Source organism: Triplophysa dalaica, chromosome 7 (genome assembly GCF_015846415.1).
Source record: "Triplophysa dalaica isolate WHDGS20190420 chromosome 7, ASM1584641v1, whole genome shotgun sequence".
Lineage (NCBI taxonomy): Eukaryota > Metazoa > Chordata > Actinopteri > Cypriniformes > Nemacheilidae > Triplophysa > Triplophysa dalaica.
Genome location: NC_079548.1, coordinates 17,404,373 through 17,430,048, shown reverse-complemented (window position 1 = coordinate 17,430,048; position 25,676 = coordinate 17,404,373). Strand labels below are relative to the sequence as shown.

The window sequence follows — 25,676 nt, the reverse complement described above, 5'->3', positions numbered from 1 at the left end:
GAATTTTGCCAAGTCATTTTTATTGTTCAACTTAAAACTGTTTAACATTAAAGCATAAATTAACAACTAATAAACTCAGTTCAGGTGTTCAATACAAAATTAAACAATGAAGACAAAAAAATTGCATGAAATGCAATTTCAACAGGGTTATGTATTAAAAATAAAAAAGGATTCTGTTAATGTTTCAAGGAAACATTTCATGGTATCTTAACAGCAGTCTGGGAATTCCATAGTCTGTGAAAACCATGTTAATTTTTCAGAATCAAATTATGAGACCACAAGAATCAAAGTTTGATTTTAAAATACATTCACTTTCTACTACTACTATCAATCTTATTTTCTTACTTATAAGTGACTATAAATTTAAATGTGAAAGAAAAAATACAGTCACATTACGAGCAAATCTGATGATTAGAACAAAAAGACAAACAACAGATAATCTTAGTCTGGCAATAACATCCAAAGCAAAGGCCAAAAAAATATGATGGCTTTGCAAATATCTACAATAATAGATATCTAAAATATCTACACAATTTAGCTTTTTGCTGTATGTTCAACTGCAATTCAATGTTTAACACCCACTTCTGGTCATGGCTACTATTATAGTCTCTGCACATTTATTTTTAGACCAACTGTAAGATAGCATCTATCATTTTTCATCTGCCTATCTCTATACAATACAAATTTGTATACATAAACAGTAAATGTAAAACATTTTCAGAAATACAGTGTTCAACCATCTTATCTATATTAGCATTTTCTAGAATTATCCTCAGCACCAATAGTCATGATATTTTTGAGTCAGCTTGCTCATAGGTGTAGAAAATCAGGGTCTCTCTTGTCACATAGCTATTATGCAATGCATGGTAGTTCTTTAAAACAACATCCATTGTCAGTTGTATCCCAAAACAGGCCTGAAATAACTTCATTATATGAAATAATAGTCTTCATTACAAACTGCAAAACCCTAAGACTGGCTATCTTGGGCTAAGAGGTGGAGTCTGAAGTCCGTTACTGTCACCAAAAAGACACTTTAGCTTGGAATGAAGATCTTGCCACACCTCACCCATCTAGGTCAATAAGCAAAAGTCATTAAAAGTGACATTTTGCACATATAAATGACTCTCTTACTAGTCATGCCCTAACTGAATAAAGATAAATGGAAAAGATAAGCTCACCTCTTTGTGTCCTTGCACCTGGGAGTTGACAAATGCCCCCAGGATGTGAGACGCGATGGGCAGATATGTGAATATAAGCTGGCTCTCCTGATGCAGGCAGAACAGGGAGAAGTAGTTGCGCAGCTCCATGGCTTGAATGGCATTCTCTTGCTGCGGTGAGTCAGAGATGAAAGTGAATTTCTTTTCGCTATCATCATCCCTGTTGTGAGCTATAACTGCTAAACGGGAATAGCTTGTAAATCTGCTTTTGCTAATGATGAAACAGAGAGGATGATAACACGCTATGTGAAGGTTAATTGTTAATGCATCTTAAAATGTGAATTGCATCAAGCTGATCAGACGCTTACCATATAGACAGAAGGAATGACAACGTATAAAACATGCAATGTTTGCCGATACTTGGCTATGAAAACAAAAATTTGCTTTGTCAGTAAATAAATAGTTTTTTATGAGCAGACATATATGAGCTGTAAGGTTCCAAGATGTGGTGATGTAATTGTTGACTGTCCATTAAATTTGTCCAACAAGTGCTTTGTATGTCAGGCTATAACAACCAGCTGTATAAACAGTGTTTCCTAGCCAGCCAAGATACGATTTTGTCAGTATAATGTATTGTAATAATGTGTACTAATTTTAAGCAAAAATACTGTGTGATGAAGTTCAATTTGAAATTATATTGCTCTAACATCACTGTGGGCGGGGCTACCAAGCATGATATATGTCACCGTCGATGCTGCTTTCTGGTCACGCAAATGTTTTTACATCTTTTTTCCCGTCACAGCTAGAGATCTTATTTCAGAGGCCTCTGGCATCTCCAGAGGGATAAAAAGGATACAAACCTTGCTCAAGGGCTTTGGTTTCAAGCCCTTTAGCTCAATTTCCGACACAAAATTAAAAGGATGAATCACTGCTCCTCAGGCTAATGGTTCATCTTTGGTGCGCTACCTGGTGAGCTGTTGTAGCTCTTTGTAGTGTGTGTGTGTTTGAGGACTGACCTGAACGATGCGGGACTCCAGCTGTTCTACAGAAACCTCTTTAGGCTGCACTGTGGCACTCATCATTTGCCTCTTCATCACGCCGTACTTCTGAAGCGCTCGCTGGTGCTCGTGCAAGACCCCCTTCTCGTGCCGTTCACACAAGTCCTGTACCACACATCAAAAACGAATCTGCTATAGCAGCTCTATTACTCAAACATACTGACTGGCGTCAAAAGAATTTTGGACTGCTTTTTAAAACTTTAAGACTTTTACAGATATCCATTCGACAGATGAGTTTGTCCAATGCGGCTTTCAGTGCATTCAGCTGTACATTTTATCAGTATGTCTGTTCAATGTGTGTGCACATGGGTTGTCTTAAAGCATAATAAAAACACTACGTAGGCATACAGTATAAAGAAAAATTTAGATTTTCACCTCTGGGGACTTTAAAGTACACCCACCTTGTACGACTGCAGCAGGTCCAGGAAAAAATTTAGTTTTTCCACCACATCGTCTTCCTCTCTTCTGCCCTGTTTTAAATAAATGAATTTAGCTCCTGCAAAACAGTGTGCAAGTAGTTCATGCGGTGCATGTGGGCGGCTGTTACCTGTTCCACTGCTTTTTCTGACAGAAGTGAGAACTCAACAGAGAGGCCTTTGACAGCTTGTTTTAGAGCGACCCAGGGACTCTTTCCGGATGCCAGGACAGGCACAGATGTCTCATCTGAACCCAGGCAGCTGGAGAAATAAGAAAAGAAAGCTGAAAGACCAAAGCTATGGAAACTCAAAAAGATCATTAAGATTCTTCTAGCCAAAGCAATGTTTGTTTTGACTGTTGTAACAACGTTAATTTATAATAGTACATTTATTAATATGAGACATTAAGATGCCAGAAGCTGTAAGAGGCTATTGGACACTTCTTAGAGTTTATATTCAATAAATATGTTCAAAACAATAGAGACACTGTAAGCAGACTGGCAGAGGCAAAACACTCAGGTTAGGCTGGTACCTCAGTTCCTTCCCGAACATCTGCAGATCTGCGGCGTTCTCCTTCGAGCGCTCGGCCATTTTCTCTGCCCTGTCCCGTAACTTCTGAAAACTGTTATGGATATTTCTGATCAGCTCACGGCTGGATGCAAACTGACCCTGGATATCTGCTGGGAGGTAATCCTGCAGAAGTAAACACAATGTGGTCTTGTGACATTATACATAATAAAATGTATAATTCTCAGTTTGATTGGTTGATAAAAGGAGTGGTGATTCATAGCAGGCCTCGTGCAACAGCAATGTTTTTTTGTTGCTGTTGAATTATAACCGGTCGACATAAAAGTTGAAGTGAATAAAATGCGTTTCAAACCTTGGCCTGCGTTGCATAACTGCATGTCATAAACTCATCACCCAACTTTTTGCATGCATCTCGAAGCTTAGTTTGGACATCCTGTGGAGCATAAATATGGAAAATATATAAAATCTTGATGAAACTGCAGGATGTCTGTATTGGGGACACAGCAAACACTACACAACTCTAAAGCATTCTCTTTTCTTATATTAAAATGGATAGTTCACCCAAAAATGTAAATTCTTTAATCATTTAATCATTTACTCACTCTCTTGACATTTCAAACCTTTATGATTTTCTTTCTAACGCAGAACACAAAAGAAGATTTAAAGAATGACTTCTGTATGGACGCAAAACCAATGCAAGTGAATGGGTATCGGCATTTTTTCAGTTCCCACCATTCTTCACAATATCTTCTTTTGTGTTGTGCAGAAGTGAGAAAGTCATTCAGGTTTGAAATGACAAGAGGTTGAGTAAATGATTAAATGATGACTACTTTTTATTTTTTGGTGAACTTTCCCTTTATTCTTGTCAAAACGCGTAAGGGTAAGGAAAATGATGAAATGAAGATTCACACCGAGCCACTGAAAGTTAAGAACGTTCTGACAAGCTCATCCTCAGAGAAGAAAGGGTGCCGTGCCACAAGATTCAGAAACCTGGCCAGTGCCCGTCTTCGGCCCTCAATGAACTCCCGTTCCGACACAGAGGTCAGCACTGCAGCAGGGCCAAAGAACAGAGAAAAAAAGATCCAGAAACCACAAAACATTGTTGTTGTATTATAAAAATACAACGAGGGACTTTTTGGTGCTACCACTGAGGTACTATGAAAGTACAACTTGAATTTGCTGAGGTTTACAAAAAAAGAGAAGTGTACTCCTTGATTGTTTTTCTGGTGTTTTTCCAGAAATTATGGAACGTCCCACTATTGTTGAACTTGACTAACATAATCTACAGGTTTCATCATAACTAGAATAAACAGTCAGAGATTTTACAGTGCATAAAATAAGGCCATACCTCCTTTCAACACTCTTTTGCGAGGTAGTGCAGGCACGATTCTGTAAGCATATCTCTGCAGCAGGAGCTCATGGAAGACATCAAAATCACTGTAGCGTCTGTAGACCGATACTTTAAAACGCTGCAAAGTACACATAAGACGTGAATATCAAGAATGAAACTAAAACCAGTGCAATGACTCAGCATGCCAAAACATGACTTACACATCTATAGAGTAAATGTTTCCTTAACCCTGTTTAAAACTGGTACATCTTTCATCTTTCTTTTTTTAGTCTTAAGATTAAAAATGCATGTTTTGACCTAACTGTTATTGTTTTTTAGCTGGTAAAGCTGGTGAAAGTCCTCGTTTGGTTGCGTTAGTTGATTTACTAGATGTTACATAAGCAGGTAATGTTTTCAGGACATGGGACGGGGAAGTCTTCGGGAAAATCTTTTTGAGAATTTGTTCACACTATAGTGGTGCAAAAAATATACACTCCAGCTTGAATTCTTTGAACTCACTCACCTCACTGGTCACCTGATATTCCACATGTTTAAGAAACAATCCCTTCTTCTCAGGAATGAGCTCAACTTTGATGGTGTCCTTCATCAGCAGCTCTGCCAGAGTCAAAGACAAGATTAAAGGATTCTCCTGAACCAGCTGCAACCTCAGACTCTGCAGCTCCTTTGGTTCACCCAGCTGAGGCTTCGGGAGCTCTAAAAAGAAACGTTACACACACAACAGAGAGGCATGACAATTAAATTCAACACATTATAAAGACGAAGGTTATGGAATCACACATGTTCTTTAATGTACTTTTTTATACGTGTTCTTTATGATGTCTAAATTATGGAGGACCAGGAGAGTCATGTGTAAAGTAATAAAGCATTTCATTGTTTAATAACTAATTCTTCAATAAAAATAGGCATTAATCCATTTATTTCTAATTTCATTTTTTAATGGGCAATAAAAAGTGTGATTGTAAAAATAATTATTAAATTAAATATGAATCCATCAATAAATACTTCAATTTAAAAAGGGACTTTTAAAAATCAACATAAAACACGAAATAAATACACCATTTTAAAGCGCATTAATGAATTCCTTTATAAATAGTGGAATTTCAAAATCTATTTCAAAATGCGATTTAAAAAGAGGAATTAATAATTGGATTTACAAATTAAACTAGAAATAAAAGTTTTAATCCGTCATTTAAAAGACTATTTCTTTTAGCATTTGCATTTCCATTTCCCCTCTGCATTTCCTTATCTGATTTGCTATTCGATTTGCCAAATCATTTAGCTTTTCCATTTAGCCTCTCTATTTACCATTTCCGTGACACTCTGGGGCCTTGCATGCTCAAACAAGGTAAAACAATGCAAATTAGCCGCGATGAGACAGATGTAACAAGCTCTCTGATTGGCTAGTTCATTTTACGTCATGTTCAGAGGTGTGTCAGATGAGCAATGGAGAAGAGAGAAGAGTCTGTTGTTCACTACACGTGTAACCAGTGCGTTATCAGCGCCTGCTTATTCTCTAACACAAATCATAGAAAATGAAACTTATTGTTAGAACAGGTTAAAACATTCATACTGCACGTGGAAGCAGCAGTGCTGCGCTCATTTTGGCGCCGAGTCTATTTATGATGCGATGCTTACATGGAGTCAACGTGACATAAGTTACGGTGCTTATGGCCAAAATGCTTATAGATTCACGCGAAATGTAACAGTTTTACCATTAAAGCATGTAACTGATGTCAGCTGTGTTTTAATCCGCCAATATCTTCTCTTTATGAAACCGCAAACACACACCATATGCATATAGTAGATGCAGTGCCGTTGTTACAAATTTTCTGTTACCCGTGATATTTTGTGACCGCAGTAGACGCTGTTGTCACTGTCGACAATTCTCTACGCAAAGAGCGTAAATTCGGGCGAGGATGCCCTTTTGCTCGTGCGCAGCTTTTTAATCTTGGGCAATAACGCGTTTTGTTCTCGTGCACGTTACTGTGAGCGGGCTTTTCGGAAAGTCTGTTAAGAGTGCTGACGTGACGTGAGTGGCTGAAGACGCAGATTGAACTGTACAAATCAGGATCATTTAATTCCTCTACTGATTGCGTTTGGCATTATTGTGATTGCCATGGTAATTGTTTTATAGCCAACATGTAGGTGTGTGTATGTATATATATATATATATATATATATATACATATATAAAAAGTGAATACACACACACACATATATATATATATATATATATGTGTGTGAGTGAGTATTACCCTTTACCCAAATAATAGAACAGCAATCACGACAATCTAAATGTTGTCCATTTAAGAAACATGGACATAAATGAGCTTTGTGTTATACATAAATACATAAATACATGCATTATAGGCTATAAAATGTACATAAGAACATAATATTATAAAATGATATGTTTATAATGTACAGAGTAACCTTGTAGTACAGCAGCTCACCATATTTCACTATGCACAGTAACAGGCTAAAAAAATCTTTTAGCTTCCCCTGTTTTACACAGAATATCCTTTTTGTTCTTCATATTCACTCTTTTGACATGTAATGCCTTCTGTGTCTTATCCTGAAGAGAATTTAGCTGTGATGAGAACAGTGACTGTGGAACAGCAGGTCACCATATATCACGATGCTTACTAACGGCCTAAAATAATCCGTTACCTTCCCCTGTTTTACACAGAATAGCCTTATTGTTCTTCATATTCAGTCTTTTGAAATCGAATGCTTTCTGTGTCTTATCCTGAAGAGAATTTAGCTGTGATGATAACAGTGACTGTGGTACAGCAGGTCACCATATATCACGATGCTTACTAACGGCCTAAAATAATCCGTTACCTTCCCCTGTTTTACACAGAATATCCTTATTGTTCTTCATATTCACTCTTTTGACATGTAATGCCTTCTGTGTCTTATCCTGAAGAACATTTAGCTGTGATGAGAATAGTGACTGTGGTACAGCAGGTCACCATATCTCACGATGCACAGTAAAGGCCTAAAAAAATCTGTTACCTTCCCCTGTTTTACAATAGAAGAGCTATCTACTTTCGTATCATTGGTAGGTAATGTTAATAAACACCTGAGAGAAAAGTACACTAGTGGGCATGGCTATAGGCTTTTCAAATATTCATTATCCCCACTATAAATATAGTCTTACTACAGTAACTGTTAAGCATGGTATTTGTGTTTAATTTGTTATAAATCAGCAAAAGCATCGATCGCTATTATTTGAAATTTTTCACCCATGTTGTACATATTTATTATGCATGCATGGCAACAGTTCATGGAAGGACGTTGATAGCATTTATAACAGATTTAAAATAACTTAAACACAAATTCAAAAATATTTTTTAACTAAATTATTACAGTATTGTATTTTTTGTAATGTAACATTTGAAGGTATAAAGTATTCATTTTGTGATGATTTAATCACATGTCTCAGCCAAAAACGGTGTGACTTTAGTGGCGCAAAATTTTAGCTAATCATAGCTAGCAATGAGGTCAGAGAGGTCCAGATAGTTTTTTAATGCTCATAAAAAAATAGAAAAAATAAATTAAACTGTTTTCAAATGTATATAAAACATACTGTCATACACTAAATGGACAACATCTTTAACAATAAATTATTATCAATTACAATGAAGTTAACGAAAGCAAACACAGAACGTTCCCTCTTATATTGGTTCCCATTTGGTTATTTTTGGGGAACCAAAAAAGAACGTGTAAAAAACTTTCCATACAGAAATGGGATAAAGGGAAAGCAAAAAAATAGAATATAATAAAAAAGGTCAATATTTTTTGTCACTCATTTCAGAAAGTTAACACGTATATTATAAAACAGGGGAAGGTAACAGATTTTTTTAGGCCTTTACTGTGCATCGTGAGATATGGTACCTGCTGTACCACAGTCACTGTTCTCATCACAGCTAAATTCTCTTCAGGATAAGACACAGAAGGCATTACATGTCAAAAGAGTGAATATGAATAACAAAAAGGATATTCTGTGTAAAACAGGGGAAGCTAAAAGATTTTTTTAGCCTGTTACTGTGCATAGTGAAATATGGTGAGCTGCTGTACTACAAGGTTACTCTGTACATTATAAACATATCATTTTATAATATTATGTTCTTATGTACATTTTATAGCCTATAATGCATGTATTTATGTATTTATGTATAACACAAAGCTCATTTATGTCCATGTTTCTTAAATGGACAACATTTAGATTGTCGTGATTGCTGTTCTATTATTTGGGTAAAGGGTAATACTCACTCACACACATATATATATATATATATATATATGTGTGTGTGTGTATTCACTTTTTATATATGTATATATATATATATATATATATATATACATACACACACCTACATGTTGGCTATAAAACAATTACCATGGCAATCACAATAATGCCAAACGCAATCAGTAGAGGAATTAAATGATCCTGATTTGTACAGTTCAATCTGCGTCTTCAGCCACTCACGTCACGTCAGCACTCTTAACAGACTTTCCGAAAAGCCCGCTCACAGTAACGTGCACGAGAACAAAACGCGTTATTGCCCAAGATTAAAAAGCTGCGCACGAGCAAAAGGGCATCCTCGCCCGAATTTACGCTCTTTGCGTAGAGAATTGTCGACAGTGACAACAGCGTCTACTGCGGTCACAAAATATCACGGGTAACAGAAAATTTGTAACAACGGCACTGCATCTACTATATGCATATGGTGTGTGTTTGCGGTTTCATAAAGAGAAGATATTGGCGGATTAAAACACAGCTGACATCAGTTACATGCTTTAATGGTAAAACTGTTACATTTCGCGTGAATCTATAAGCATTTTGGCCATAAGCACCGTAACTTATGTCACGTTGACTCCATGTAAGCATCGCATCATAAATAGACTCGGCGCCAAAATGAGCGCAGCACTGCTGCTTCCACGTGCAGTATGAATGTTTTAACCTGTTCTAACAATAAGTTTCATTTTCTATGATTTGTGTTAGAGAATAAGCAGGCGCTGATAACGCACTGGTTACACGTGTAGTGAACAACAGACTCTTCTCTCTTCTCCATTGCTCATCTGACACACCTCTGAACATGACGTAAAATGAACTAGCCAATCAGAGAGCTTGTTACATCTGTCTCATCGCGGCTAATTTGCATTGTTTTACCTTGTTTGAGCATGCAAGGCCCCAGAGTGTCACGGAAATGGTAAATAGAGAGGCTAAATGGAAAAGCTAAATGATTTGGCAAATCGAATAGCAAATCAGATAAGGAAATGCAGAGGGGAAATGGAAATGCAAATGCTAAAAGAAATAGTCTTTTAAATGACGGATTAAAACTTTTATTTCTAGTTTAACTTGTAAATCCAATTATTAATTCCTCTTTTTAAATCGCATTTTGAAATAGATTTTGAAATTCCACTATTTATAAAGGAATTCATTAATGCGCTTTAAAATGGTGTATTTATTTCGTGTTTTATGTTGATTTTTAAAAGTCCCTTTTTAAATTGAAGTATTTATTGATGGATTCATATTTAATTTAATAATTATTTTTACAATCACACTTTTTATTGCCCATTAAAAAATGAAATTAGAAATAAATGGATTAATGCCTATTTTTATTGAAGAATTAGTTATTAAACAATGAAATGCTTTATTACTTTACACATGACTCTCCTGGTCCTCCATACTAGATATGATGTAGACTGAAATGAAAAATAAACGTGATATGTTTTTGCTCCCTCCACATGGATCGTCAATCAATGTGATGAAGGAACAAGTAAAGAACGATGTCTAAAAAACCTTTTGGTTTGTGTTATATTCAGAAATGAAAATTTGGCGAAGAATAAGTTGACTATGCAAAATATAAAGAGCTATCTCAGCAGAGTCTAACCAGAAACTATTGTTTTGCTTGGTGGAACACAAACATCCACTTAGGTGGACGTTGGCATGAGATGGACAGGAAATGTATTCATGCTTAGAGGAGAAAACAGGAAACGTTACTATTAAACTGCAAACCATCATTCTGGCAACATCTTAAATAACACAAGTCGAGAATAAAAAGTATTATGGGGATAGTTTACTCAAAAATTACATTTCTGTCATCATTTAAACCTGTATTATTTTCTTTGTTCTGCAAAGAAGATATTTTGAATAATGTTGAAAATCAAACTGTTCTTGGGCACTATTGACTAGTCGTTTTCTTTTCCTACTATAGCACTCAATAGTGCCCATGAACTGTTTGGGTACAAGCATTCTTTCCTAAAATCTTTCTTTGTGTTCATCAGAACAAGAAATTCATGCAGATTTGAAGGAACTTGAGGGTGAGTAAATGATGACAACATTTTTGTTTTTAGGTGAATTGTTCCTTTGAAAAAGATTGAATCCTGAACTGTGCGCTGATCTGAACAAAACAAATCTAGTCTAACATTCTCCCAAGGTTTTCTGTTGCATCTAACTTTAGAAATATATAAATTCAGCATTTGGTCAGAATATATTGTACAGTTGTCTATTGTCTAGGCACAGTGAAAAAAACAGATGATTTAAAAGTGTTGAATTTTGCATACTGAACGGAGAGAAAGAACTCTCAAAGCTTTATTCATGTGAATCCCTGCAAACAGATTGTGACACTTAAATGTCCCCTGCATGTAAATCAGTTTGCGATCACGAGAAACATATATAGATAACAAGTTTAATGACTAGTAACCGGGGTTAATGACTTTAAAATGACACCTTTTTAAGCAACACATTAACTATGGTCAGCTGAGAAATGTGTCTGCCTTAGCATACCTTGTATGAAATTCTCCAACAGTTTGGGACTCGGTGGCTTTCCTTGCTGAGCCAAAGCAATCAGAGCCAAGCCTTTATAAAGTGACACTTTATTAAGGAATCCATCAGCACTGTTCACATGTTCAGTTATCTAGAATATGAACGTAAATTAATTCTGTGCAATAAAAGTCGTGAAATCAACAACAATGTGAAACTGATATGATATAATTGCAATGCCATGGAACAGTCACAAGTCTTGGACTGTTGAAGCTCACCTGGTTCTGAACAGTGATGGAGAGGCCGGTTCTGCTCAGAAGTCTCTGGAATACACTGATCTGCACCCGTTCATCCGTTCTGCTGCAGATTGCCTGGTGTACTTCACGATAGTATGAAGGGACTGACCCTATTGATCAGAGTTTAAGATTCACTACATACGCTTGACTTATGGCTTGTATTTATTGACAATGATTGTGTAAAAACTAGTAAGCAACCCAAGTACTGTGTGGTATCATGATAATACCCTATAGGTTAAGGAGCCTATATATGAGAGTGTATAATGTGGTATTTAAAGGCTATTGTATTGTTTACTTTACAATTAAATTGTTTATTATCATAAACTTCAAAAGACACATCGAATAACTGTTGTTCAATGCTAAATGGGAATTGGGATGCAGGGTGGCTGGTTGCGCAATACGCGGAATATTTCGGTCTGCGTATCAGGACAAAATGTAAATATATTCACGATCAAAGTTATTTGATTGGTTTAAAAACAAGTCATGTCTCCGGCGCTGACGGTCTCTATGGAGACAGTGGCAACAATAAGCCTATAGGAAAGAATATATGGTATGCGATGCATGAACGATGCGTGGAATAATAAACGGTGCCAGTGAAAGTTCGCACGAAATCGATGCAAAATGTTGTTAACGATAGTATTGCATTCGCGTTTATTACCGTAGTTTCCGTGTCTGGTGACAACTGTAAACATATTAACTGAGAAACAAGTATAACAACAAATACAAATAAACATACTTTACGTAAATATTCGCAAATTTTAATTTTCATTAAAAGAGCGCGTTTTGAAGTAACGGGACATTTCTTTAAAAAGAATCAGAAGGTCGAAAGTTAAAAATAAGCGGGCAAAACCAAACATTAAAAGTGCGAAAATAACTATCTAAAACTTCCGTTTATTTAGCTTTTATCTTAAATAAGAGCAATTTCTTCCACTTGCCTTCATTGATGTCCCCTTCCATAGTTCAGACTATCATGTGAGTGTGATGGCACCTCCATGTGATTTCCTGCAGAAAAAAAGAAAAAGAAGGAATTTCCTTCTTGAAGTTGTGTGTGGAAACACATGGTTCAGTTGTGACAGCTTGTGGGTGGAGTTTCAGGTTCAGCATGATCTCTGAACACTCAAACACATCTTTCAATCACAACTAGACTGTTGTTGAAGGATGTGTGTTTCTTGCCTTTGAAAATTATTTGAAGTTTCCATACCTTTCTTTTATAAATGAATCTTTAGCCTAATATAATGTAAAACAAAATATTGTTTTGGCAGTCAGCGGACTATTTCAAAACTTTTAACTCATTTTAATACTTCTCTTTTTATACCTGTACTTCCTTTTAGTTTATTTAATAAAAACACACAACCACACAGCATTTGATGTGTTTAAAACTACATTTTTAATTGTAGTCTTATAATATATATATTTTTAAATAATTGGTTGTATACACAACTGAACAAAAATGAAAGACTTTTAATAAATGCACCTAATGCGGTGTTAACTTTTGTTGAAAATGTGGAATTGAAAGTTTTCAGTGAGGTGTGAGCTGTTCAGCCTATTTTTTATTATTTATCTTCATAAAACCTCTTTACTAGAAATGGGCATAGCACCCAGTAACTTGAAAAGGTATCATCACAAGCACAAGCAAACTCGCCATAAAAGTATTCACAACTGTTTCTATAATTCTAATTACTGAGTAATTTAAATTGCCCAACACTTATTAATTCCCATCTTTGAAACATTATCTAAACACTTTTCTGTGGATTTCCTGTAGGCCTGTATGGTTTAAAAATATAAATAATGTCCCCATCTCCAGTGCCTCCAATGGATCTCATCCATTTACAACATTTCCTATCAGTCACTGTGTCCTTATAAACGTTTAATTGCTCATATTTTAAGGATAATATATAATATAATAATATTATATATATATAATAATATAATAATAATATAACTATAATAACCTTGATGCTTATACACATTAGGACTAAATCATGTTTATTTAAACACATTACAATTCCAGTTTCTTTTGAGGTTATGCTACTCATTTAGAGAGGTATGCTATTTTATACAGCTACTTTTTTGCTTAAAGGTCTTTCAATTCAATCAAACTTTATTTTAATATTTTAATAATTAATTTATTAATCAGTTTACATACATTTTCAGGTTAGCTTCGATTAGCTGCTTAGGTTTGCTTCACGAAAGGATTTCACTGTGTTGTCTACATGTCCTACTGCAGTAGTTCTCAAACTCGTTTTGCTTAAGAACCCTTTATATGACTTTTCAAGCCAAGTACTCCTTGACATGACCGCAACATTTTGCAGACAGATTATTATATCTGATGCCCTCAAGCAGGTTTATTGCTTCTAATCATTTCTGCATGTAGCTTTACGCAACTATGTAAATCTCTTAAGTATTATGCATAACAGTTAAAGGTAAATCAGTGTATTTCAGTTCAGGAAAATCAACATTTTTTTAACATTCAACCTCTCCTAACTTGCATTATTTCGTACCCAGACACTGCTCCTGATTCCGGGTCTCAAAAAATAACTCTTATAAATTGAAATGCGTTTTAAATGTATGAATTATTTTTTTTGGCATATTTGTGTAGTCCTAATTTCATAAAACAATACTGTTATCATAATTTATATCTAAACTTCAGTCTCTCTCAGTACCCCTGTACCCCCATTTGGGAACCACTGTCCTATTGACTGGAGTGTGGTGCAGTCTTGTCTCTCACCACTAGATGTCAGTATTTACAATAGTTGGCGATTGTTGCGATTAACGTCCCCCATCAGCGTGGGTTTGTTTCGGTGGGCATCGGCGTTGCTCTGTAAATCTATCTCACACCGGATCGCACCTCATCGCATCGAGTTTTCTCTGTAGGGAGGAGTTGCGTGGCGTCCGGTAACCCACGCATGGACATTTCGACTTGGTAAATACCTTACCCGGTCATTAAGGACTAATAAGGACAAAGGAACTGTGGATTTTCTCCGTGGGAATGACGGATCCGAGGAGCGAGCGCTTGACATTCATCTCGTTAAACGACTGCCATCAAGCAAAGGAAACACATTGACTGAAGAGCCGGGGACTGTGTGTCTGTCTCTAAAGGATTTAGCTCTGAACGCAGATCTCAGGATTACGGTGTTCATGCAGTTTAGTGCATCCAAACAATAGGCAGTTTGGATAGAGGAAGTAGCACGTTACCTTTGTGTTTACGGACAGGACAGCCGGTAGTGCATATGAAAGAGATCTCTTTTATATCATCTGAGCTATTAAATTGCGTTTTTGGCTCCAAATAACTAGCTCCATGCAATCATTTTTTTTTTAAAACAATCGTTTTAACCTTTAGTCTGATTTTAGTTTGTCTACTCGATCTCGCCATGCGTGAAATACGGATTTTAGGTGTCAGATTGTAAGAACCCTGAGTAAGTTGTCAACTCCCTGCTTTAGATTTCGTATGTTTGGTGGGTTTTAGCCACAAAGATCATGGCAGCCGTCGTGAATTACTCTCCTCCGTGGTGGGTTAACCTGCTCCACAGACTGCCTCACTTTAACCTGGGGTTTGAGCAAACCAGTAGTGATTTTCGTCCAGAGGATTCATCATACCAGCAGGTAAGTTACAGTTTACATTACAGTAAAGATCTTATTGCGTTATACAGAGTAACCATTGTACATGCTGTGTATTTGTCTTTTATCCACCAGCTTTATAAAGTACTGGTAGAAAAACACGTTTTATGTCTGAAATGGCAAAGGTACATAATGTGCATATTCTAATAGGTTTAATGGAAACTAATGTGTGATGGTCATTGAGTCTCTACTTGTAATGTTTTGTGTTTTGTTGGTGGGAGGTTATCTGATGGATTAGATCTTACTGGAATAAGGACCAGGACACACTACATAAAGACATTTCGTAATGGTTTAAATCAATGGTATGATACATTTCATCTGAAAAAACATATATACTCAGGGCGGGTAGTTTATCTTATGTATAACACACTTTTTGTTTCTCTTATATTCTATGCACATTTTTTTAGTCATAAAAGTGACTCAGTTATTTAATGGGGCAATAAAGATAAATCAACATTTATGCTTCATAATTGTTATTGTTAGTCTTCGTGTCTCTCCGGTGAACACATCCAGGTGTGGCTGGTAAAGGTAAGCTTCTGAGCACCCTTTGAACCAGTTGGCTTTCATTATAAGAGACGACAGATGGCCTACAAGCCAAAGACTGCCATAAGACCAGTGACAGTACCTTTAATTAAAGCTCCTTAAATCACCTTTGGCATTTTGTGAAGGCCTTACTGTGTGGCTCACTTTACACAGTGATAGGTCACTTTTGGTTCAGAGGAGGAAGCAAGGAATTAATAGTATCTGTCTCCTAAAATCAGCACAAGTGACACTATACAGTCAGTTTAGAAGAACGCGGCACAAAATGTTTTGCTACTCAGATAAGGGGAACATTCAATGTGTTTTAATGATAAGGTGTGTGTGTACTGTGTCCAGTAAATGTTTGGTAACATACTTTAGTACATTGATGTGCTAAATTGAAACATTTTCTTAACACAGAATGAGGTGTTCGTTTGTTTCGGTTATGTCTTTACGGTACACGATGATGTGGTCATATTCACCTCTATAGTACTTTTTGTTTTGTTTATGTAAAGTGTTTCCCATAAATGAAGCACAGTTGGCTTAGTTTCGCAGTAGGAATCGGACAAAATATGTGCATCTACACGTTTGTTTGTATAGCTTAATGCATTACATTTAACATTGTTTAATGTGGCGTTTCTGCTTTCTTTAACACCAGTTGTCTGAAACGCCACAGGAACATGAAGAGGGACATTTGGACGTTTTGTTGGTCATGGCATAAAAAGTTGTTTCAGCACTTGTGTGTTCACGTGGCGTTGAGACTCGCTTCTCATTTCCAAAAGTTTTGAAGAAGTGGATCAAGGCAAGAACGGGTGTTTATTTAGACACAGTAGTTGGAAGGTGGCAGCCAACCTTGTCAGAAAAAGCGCCACATGGCACACATGGTATTCATGAGTCTCTATGGTGGTCCTTATTATTGCCACCCAGAAGAAAGGAAATTAAGACGGCGTTAGCATACTTGGGTGGTATTCCTAATCTAGACGAATAGTAGGTACAGGAGTACTAAAAGGGTTTCTATTTCCCCTGTCAGATGCCATTATATCAGTTGTATAGACATTGTATTTGTCTCACAGATTGTCATTTTTTGATCTCCCTCTCTTTCCACATACACTGACTCTTAACCACTTGATTTTACTTTATGCTTTAGTCTGTGCCTTCAGTAGCCATGCCTTCTTTATGTATTTATTAGATCATATGAGAAAATAGCTGGTTAATTTCTTCCTCAAAGATATTTAAAAAAAAACAGAAATCCGTTGGTCCCCATGGACTTGCATAGGTATTGTGTACATACATTAGAAGTCAATGGGGGCCGACGTTTTTATGGTTACCAACGTTTTTCAAAATATCTTCTTTTGTGTTTTGCTGAAGAAAGAAAAGCACACAGGTTTAAAATGACTAAAGGATGGACGAGTTTTCAACCATTCCTTCAGCGACTCCGCTAAAGTAAATGTTAATGTCTAAGATAGTTTACATTTGTCTTCTGAAATGATCACTTCTCAGAGTCTTTAACTCATCTAATGCTTACGAAGCTTTGCGTGACGCACATAACCATGTAGTCAGACACATTTGGATATGACAGAAAAGCAGAGTCCATGATGCACAGACAGCTTGTTTGAGCAGACTGTTGTCCGTAGCATTTGTCATGGGGTCAGACTGCACATAGTGTATGAAAACAGACAGCACAGCTGAGGATGGGGGAGAGAGGACACCTGCTCTTCATTGAATGGTGCTTATTCACAGGATTGGAATTAACTAGAGATGACATATTGGTTGACCACTAGTTAGGAGTTAAGCTCACTCCTGATGTCTAAGGTTGGGGGGGCTTTCTTGATTTGTTTGACTGTGAACTTTGTCCTACTTTAAATCCTACATTTAAAGGTCCAGTGTATGACATTTAGCAGTATCTAACGGTGAGGATGTGAATTGCAACCAGTTGCTCACTGTACCCCTTCTTTTCGAAGCACTACGGTGGCAGACACAGAACTAAGATTTCGTCACGTATATGCTTCTTTGCTTATAGAGATAGCATATTTGCGAAATGCACTTTAGAGCAGTTTGTCCTTTTAGGGCAACTGTAGAAACAAAATTGATAATTCCAGTTAATAGCTCATTCTAAGGTAATAAAAACATAATGCTTTGATGTGTAAGGTCTTCATACACCTCTGAAGACATAGTTTAATGTTCTTAGTTTAATAATGACCTTTAATTTGAGCTTATCTGTCACAATAGATTCACTATTAGTTTTGTGAACTTAAAACAGGCAATGCCTGATATTTTAAACCCTACTCTTTCCCATCCCGAAGCTCTCGTCATGGATTATATTTAGGGGAACTGCATTGAGAAAGGCATGACTGTGGTGTTTTACTAAGTCTGAGACTGTGGGAGTTTGAGCAGTGGGTCTCACAAAGGCGTTGTGGATCACAGCCAGTCTCAAGAAAGGGAGGTCCAGACAGCGGGATGATGGATGAGACTGGAACTCCGAGTTTGTTTGGGTGAAGACAACATGCCAGGAGATGAGAAGGGCATACAAGGCCAACCCGTGTGCTGCCATTGGGTAGACTGCCATGAGTTGATTATCAATATTGTTTTGGGAAAATCCACGGCTATGATATAGCCATGTCATGGCTATGATATATGCAAACAGAGCACAGCTTTGTGTTTGGCGTTGGGTTGAATTCTGTGGGGATATTGTCATGTTCAATCTGAGACACCAAGAGAAGCGTTTTCATTAAAACATCCCAAAAAATGTGTTTATTTCCTGGTTGGAGCCATGTTGAACGGAAGGCATCATTATATTTTATAAACAACTATATGGATCCATAAACATGAAACTTCCTCCTCTATTTCAAGGATATATTTAGTCTAATATTTTATTTGAGGAATACTTTTTTACATGAAAAACACGCATGTTTTGTTTGCTTGAAAATGTGGAGTACTCAAAGCATGAAAACTTGAATTATTTTTCTTTTAATTCTTTGTTTCATTATTAAAAGTCTTACAGAAGAGCCTCATTGCGCAAAATGTCTGTCTTCTTGTTGTGGGAATGTGGGCTTGAGAGCACAGCCTGAAGTGAAAATCTGAGGAACTACATGCTTTCCCACTCCCACACCCACTAAACAAGCCCCCGTGGGGGAGGCTAGAGAAATTGTGACTGGCCTTGTCGTGTTGTGTGGGGAGTGCTGGAAACCTTTCCAGTTTGCTGTTGAATTATTTTGGCCACCTCAATGTGTTATTCACGGGGGTTGTCACTCGACGCACAGGAAGTGAGAGCGGGGATGCTGCTTATCTGTTTTCTCAGCGTGTTTGCGTAAAGCGACACAGGCCGACGAGGTTGTCCTGTCATCAGGTCTGGCAGGAAACACACGCTGTCTTTCTTTCCGTGGCCCACGGCCATGAAATGAATCCCATCTGGTTATCGAGGAGTTGCGTTGGGAGTTGTTCGTGAAATGGTCTGAATCGAGCCTTTATGAAATATCAATGTTTCGATTTTCATTCTCCTCAAAATTTTGACTGTGATCTACTGAGGCGTTAGTTCTTTAGTATACAGTTGAGTGTAAACTACTGATTTCCTGTGTATGTGTGTGGCAAGGTTTATTGCTATCCCGCTGAATTGCTTGTAACATTGTCTTTGAAAGTGAGTCCTTGCTCCTCCCCAGATTACTGCTGGTGTACCAAAGAAATCTCTGACCCAGATTTGGCCCTATTCGCTGTTCCAGACGCAAAGGAAAAGAGCCTCACATTTTTCCATATGGCTCCCTGAGGAAAATTAAATCATGTTTTTGGATAAAATTAAGCTTTATACGTGAGATTTTCATTTGATTTGTGAAAATAACACTACAAAAGGAATGTCCGATAAAAGTAACACATGATTGTCATGTTTCTTGTGTCATTTGTGTCATTTTTCAATGAATGTATTTTGAAGACGCTTCATGCTTATCAGTTCTCGACTGTCATTGTGGGACTCTTGCGAAGGTCTAATTCCACAAATGAAGTCTTGTGCTTCAGACGCTTTCAGACCGAATGAAATAGTCTCTCTGTTCGACTGCTGGCCCACATTCATTTAAAGAACCTCTGAGTTTCATAAAGGAGAATCAAGTCTTTCGCAGACGGCAATGAACTCAAACAGGGTTACTTAAAGTGATAGTTCAACCAAAATGAAAATTCTGTCATCATTTGCTCAATCTCATGTCATTTTGTTCCTGAATAAATGACTTTGTTCTGATGAACGCAGATAAAGATATTTGCAAGAATGTAAGCAATTTTCAATTCTGTGACATGACATTGACATATTAGGAAAAATTAAATGGTAGTCATTTCAATGGATCCCCAGAACTGATTTTGTTCCTAAATTCTTCAAAATATCTCACTTTGTGTTCAACAGAACAAAAAAAATATGGTGAATTATGTCACAGAACTGAAAATTTGTAACATTCTTACAACTATCTTCCTTTGTGTTTAACATAACAAAGACATTTATATAGGTTTGAAACAACCTGAGGGTGAGTAAACAATGACAGAATTTTCCTTTTTGAGTGAACTATCCCTTTAAGAAAGCCGGATTCATTTGACTGATCTTTTGAGTAATTCCTCAAGAGAGGCGGTAGTTTTAGGAGAGAAACATTGCTGTTTTTATCTCTGTTCAGTCGAGCCCGTTAAGCGTCCTTGTTTGTAGTATACTTCCTTTCTGTGGCGTGACAGGATAAAGGGTGGGACATATTTTTCAAATATCAGGAAAATGGCCTTGAGCCAGGAGCACGTTAGCACAGTGACCTTGTGTTTGAAATGCCAATGTTGTTCTTGGGCAGTGGTAAAGCCCTTAAGGGTTTCTCATGTTGGGCTCTTGTTCAACAACTGGAAAGAGAAGATCCATTAAGATAATCTGTTTGAGATTACAGTGTGTTTATAAAAGCTGAGTCTGGGTCTTTTCCTGCTTCAAATCTGTTGGTGGCAGTGAAGAACCGTGGCATGATTGAAATGTTGGTAATTACAGTGAGCTCTTTGGCATGGGTTCTCTTAGGAAAGAACATGTGCGTAAAACAACTTCACATGACGTTACTTTAAAGGAATAGTTTAGCCAAGAATGAATACTCTCGTCTAATTTGCTCACCCTCATGCCTTCCTGGATGTACAGTATATTACATTTTTATTTCATCTGAACACAGTTATTTGTATAAAAATATGTCACTTAATATTAGGGCCGAATGCGTTAACGCATGCGATTTTGTTTTTTTCAGATAATCACTTTAAAATATTTTCCCCCTGAGTTAACGGAGTATCCGTTTGTTTTGTCACCCTTTGTCTAGCGTTACATTATATGATAATAATATAATTATCACGCTTTTATTCATGTAAAGGCCTTTAAAGCATTTAAGCTCGATCTGAAACTGCTGCTTTGTCATGTTCAGTGAAAATACACATATTCTAGATCTGGATCGCGATAGCAGTCCAGTCTTGTGTACACAGCATTCATAAACCTGCTGCTGTGACTCTTATCTTTAATGTTAATCAAAGAACAAAAGTAAAGAGGAATTCAATGTGTTTTGTAGCTTTAATGAGAATTCTTCTGTATTTAATTAAGAATTTGACAATAAAGACTGTAATGTGTTTGATAACTTGATTCAATTTCTGTATATTTCCGACATGAGAGATCTCAGTTATACTGTACTTCAATGTTAAATTGCTATAGAGACATCAGTTGCAGTACTTATCAGAATGTTGCCTTTCAATCATAAAATGCTGTTGTTAAAGAAATCTACATTTCATTTAAGTTTCTACATTAATTTGGAGATTAAATGTGAACTTGTTAGAATGTAAAAGATATGAACGTTAAAAAAGGTATATTTAAAAACATTAATGTTATCGGTGATTCATTGTGATTAATCACAGGAAAAAAAACGGATTAATCAGTAATAAAATAAATATAGATTGACAGCACTAGTTAATTTACATTTACAGTAGGGCGGTCACAATAAACCGACGATAAATATCACATGATTTATGCACAGCTTTTGAATCCAGAGTTAAATTTCTCTATTTAATGACTTTGTTTCCAAAGTCAGAGAGTAATTGTGTTAAATAATTGTGATCTCATCATTGGCCTAAATATTTGTGATTTTAATTTGTGTCATAGTCGAGCAACCCTAATTAAAACATTAAATTATTGTGACTTGCCGATAACTTTGAATCTCATTGGGATGGGTAAACTATGAGAGGGTTTTAATCTTTTGTTTAAATATAAATGTATTTTAATAAGCAGCCCTTTCAAAACATTGATGGGACTCAATTGAATGTTATTGTATCATTACACCGACCATTTAAAGAAAATGATTGGTAGATTTATTCCAAACAAAGGCTATTCTAAAAAGGCTAAAAAGGCTTTGTGTTAATATGTCCAGATTTTTAAAAGATTTTCATTTGGATGCATCACTGGTGCGTTGAAGGAGTCTTTGTAGAAAGACACTGCATTTTGTCTGAAATACTATCATGATTTGATGGGCCCAAAGACTTTGTTAATAACGTTCTCCAAACACATTATAAGAGGTTGTCAGCTATGTGGTCCAAGAGCTGTTATTCTTTGTAAATGAGGGTATTTAAGCACTGATTAATCATATCAATAGCGCTTACTGGCCACTTTCCCAGATAGGCTCGGCAGCATGTCATAGATTTCCACATCCTCCATCTTCAAAATAATTCACACCTCAATTGAGCGGATCATGTCTCACTTGGGCCTATTGTTCTAATAGATGCATTAGGGGTTGAATTGATATTGGTGATTCGGTATAGTTGGCTGAGATGATTAATTGAACTGTTTTGGAATAATGTTAAAATAATAGAAAGAAAATAAAGTTCTATTATTGTTGAACTTTTTACACATGACTGCATCAGTATGCTTTATGTGACGTATTGCTCGGATTGTTGTCAATAATTTTTTGTTATTTTATCCTCAATACACGTCTGCGCCAAACATCTTCAAGGAGCACTTAACCCAAAAATGAGTTATTTCTTCACACAGAAGCAAATCAGACTTTTGCATCATAATTCTAATGTGAATACTCTAACCACTGAGTACTCTCTGTTTTTGGACTGTAGCCTGGCTCATTCTGATTTTTATGATGTAATTTTTGTATGATGTAATTTTGCTGCTGTTGATAAGATGTGAATGCAGATAAAGATTCAGAAGAACTCACAAAGATTCATTTCTCTTCCTGTGCCACTGTCAATAGTGGCCATTGTGCTTTGTTGGTTTTCAAGTCCATACAGCAAGGCATAATAGTTTCTAAAATTAGATTCGCCTCCGGGACTCTTGCTTTTTGAAAATGATTTTCTATTTTTCTCTGTCACACAAAAATGTCAGTCAAGAATGAAATGATGAACTTGTTCTCATAATTGAATAGCAAGACAAACAAGACAGGGATTTAGATATTTATTTTTACTGGAGTGGAGTTAAAGATTGACTTTTAAGTGTGGTAACTCCTGAGGTAACCAAGTTACCATGTTGCCTCATGCATGGTAGACCTTAGAAAAAGTGAAACATCACTCTTAATAGTCGAACTGAACAATTGTTGTGTTTGAGCAGTTGTTTGGTGGATTAAGAAATAATAATTTGACTAATAGTGTGGCCAATAGAGAAACCACCCCCTTAAACTGAAAATGATTTTTTTGTCATGTTTTGGCTTATGCCTCTAGCCCGACTGTGCTTTTAAGATCTGCCTGTTCTTCCAGTCTGACTTGCTGGGCAAAGCCTTCTGCTCCAGCCTTTTAACCCAACACAATAGTTTTCCTAGCTTAACTGTGATCACACGCTGTGAGTTTGACTGACAGCTTGGCTTGGCTTGAAAGCCGTATGGAAACGATGCGATTTGGGAGATATGAAATGCCTGCGTGCGTTCACTGGGTCCATGGAGATTAACTGACTGGGTACCAGGCCAAGCCCATCACGATCGTTCTGTTTGACCTCTTCAACTGGTAATGAAGGGGGAGGAATTGGGTGTGTTTTTTTTAAGAAGAAGTTGAGTCCAGACGATCTTAAAGTGCCTAATCCCAGTGTGGTTGTCACAACAAGATTTTCAGAGTTAAGTGTGGGTCTTAACCGAGAATAGCTTTGACCCCATTATACATCAAACTTCCCCTGCAGGTTATTTGACACATGGGAGCTTCAGTGGAAGAATCGGTTTAAAGCGGTATATTTGCTATTCTCGTTGTTATAGGTCCAATGTGTACTTTTTTGAAGGCTCCATTGGTGCAAATGCAATGTGATATAGTACATAACTATGTCTTCAGAGGTGTATAAAGACCTTACATAATGAAGCATGATGTTTTTATAACATTAGAATGAACTATACACCATGGGTCGCCTTACAATTCTGTACTTTCTACAATAGTCAAAATGGATGAACTGCTCTACAGATCGCATTTCGTAAATATGTTATCTCCTTTGGTTAATAAGCAAAAATGTGACACAATCTTAGTCCTGTCTCAGCCACCGTAGTACTTCGAAAGGGAGGGTTGAAGCCGTTGATTGCAATTTACATCCTCACCACTAGATGGTGCTAAACTTAATCCTCTGTACCTGTAAAATAGTAATTTGTTATGAGGTACCCAGGGTTTTTCCTGGCTCAAAATGAGGCGGAGGTGGGTTGTGGCGAGAAAAGATACAGCTATGGCCGGAAGTGATGCAAAAAGTAGTAATTAACTGTTGTCAGCGTGACAAAAATTATGCGGTGTTGAAGAGTGCATGCCCAGTGGATGTAGCTGTATCCCTTCTAGCCAAAGATGCAGAGGTTGTAAGTGGCTTAACCAAACACTTTATATATTGAAACAATAATTTGAACAAAATGACAATTACTAAGTGAATAACTTTAATTCACCCAAACACAAATGTTATTAAATCAAATACAGCTTTTTATAATTTTCAACTAACTTTTCACCCCACAACAACCAACTGACATAACCAATCTTACTTAATTTTAAAGCTCATTCACATCCTGCGTTCCCTTGTGGTTTACTGAGCTTTGAATAATTCACATATTTTTTATGTTAACAGATTTAAACATTATACAGTGATGTTAATTTAAGATTTTTTTTGAAGAAATTTAATGCACTTGGATCCAAAACAAACAATATTCACCTGATAAACCGTGAAACACACCAGCTCCTATTAGCTCCTGTACTGTGACTCTTCAGCCCCTCTGTGGGCTGATGACAAAACAGCGTCTCCTAACTGCAGTTTCAAATGGAAGTCTGTTGACAGAATACATGAAGTTTTTTGTGAAGACTTCTTGACAGGCGGCACACAATTTGACGGAGGCGACCGTCTCCAATTTTTCAATGCAGGAAAAACCCTGTGTACCCATTATGATGTTTGTCTTACGCCGCAGTCACACTAGACTTTTTCCTTCCTTTGACTCCCATTCATACGTATTCAAATGCAATAGATCATAAACACAAGCTCCTGGTAGAAAAGTTAGCATTTCGGTGCATTCCAAAGGTTAAGTTTGGTGAACTCTGAGCTGCGAATTTGCATCATGTGATGACGTGTGACCAATAGAAGACTGATCCAATTTTGTACTATACAGCTTTAAAATAACGAAGACAACGATACCTGTAAATACGTGAGAATCTGTAATGTGCAAATATTAAACCCAATTTATCAAATGTAGGGATTTGCTTTAAACGTTCATATTCTAAAAGTCTAGTGTGACTGCGGATTTTGTACTTTGGGATTATACCGTTTATTAAATATTAAGCACTAATAAATAGAAACAAAATCCATCATTTTGATGTGGCGACATTCATTGCTTTTTGTTTAACAGCTTATGAATTTATAATGTGGGTAGATGTGAAGAATAGTGTTAAGTTATTTTTTGTTTATTTGAAAGTTATGTTCATTTGTTTGAGCTGTTGGCTAGTGGTCAGCATTCGTTGTCGAGTCCCATTCAATCATCAAAACAAGGTTAAT

At 36.6% G+C, this 25,676-nt stretch overlaps 2 protein-coding genes across 2 annotated transcripts in view; one reads left to right on the top strand and one right to left on the bottom strand.

Annotated features, from left to right (window-relative positions):
* On the bottom strand, window positions 1-25,192 carry snx8a (sorting nexin 8a). The gene is made up of 15 exons (XM_056751995.1): window positions 25,068-25,192; window positions 24,846-24,958; window positions 12,517-12,583; window positions 11,564-11,691; window positions 11,310-11,439; window positions 5,013-5,203; window positions 4,508-4,628; window positions 4,071-4,207; window positions 3,512-3,592; window positions 3,164-3,324; window positions 2,763-2,892; window positions 2,617-2,685; window positions 2,174-2,320; window positions 1,179-1,328; window positions 1-1,070 (listed from the first exon to the last, which is right to left on the bottom strand). Exons 3-15 carry the CDS (start codon window positions 12,536-12,538, stop codon window positions 978-980), a joined length of 1,560 nt encoding a protein of 519 aa, XP_056607973.1. The 5' UTR covers window positions 12,539-12,583; window positions 24,846-24,958; window positions 25,068-25,192; the 3' UTR covers window positions 1-977.
* ttyh3a (tweety family member 3a) overlaps window positions 14,363-25,676 on the top strand; it is a 46,029-nt gene continuing 34,715 nt past the window's right edge. Inside the window, exon 1 of the mRNA XM_056751994.1 lies at window positions 14,363-15,184. Coding sequence (XP_056607972.1) covers window positions 15,059-15,184 — 126 coding nt within the window. The 5' untranslated portion in view covers window positions 14,363-15,058. The remainder of the gene's footprint in view (window positions 15,185-25,676) is intronic.

Excerpts from the sequence above, each read along its gene's own strand:
- snx8a (XM_056751995.1), bottom strand. The coding sequence starts at position 12,538 with ATGGAAGGGGACATCAATGAAG. Across the intron at positions 3,593-4,070 it reads TCTTAACTTTCAGTGGCTCG|GATGTCCAAACTAAGCTTCG; the intron begins GTGTGAATCTTC and ends TATGCTCCACAG. Across the intron at positions 1,329-2,173 it reads TGGAGTCCCGCATCGTTCAG|CAAGAGAATGCCATTCAAGC; the intron begins GTCAGTCCTCAA and ends GACTCACCGCAG.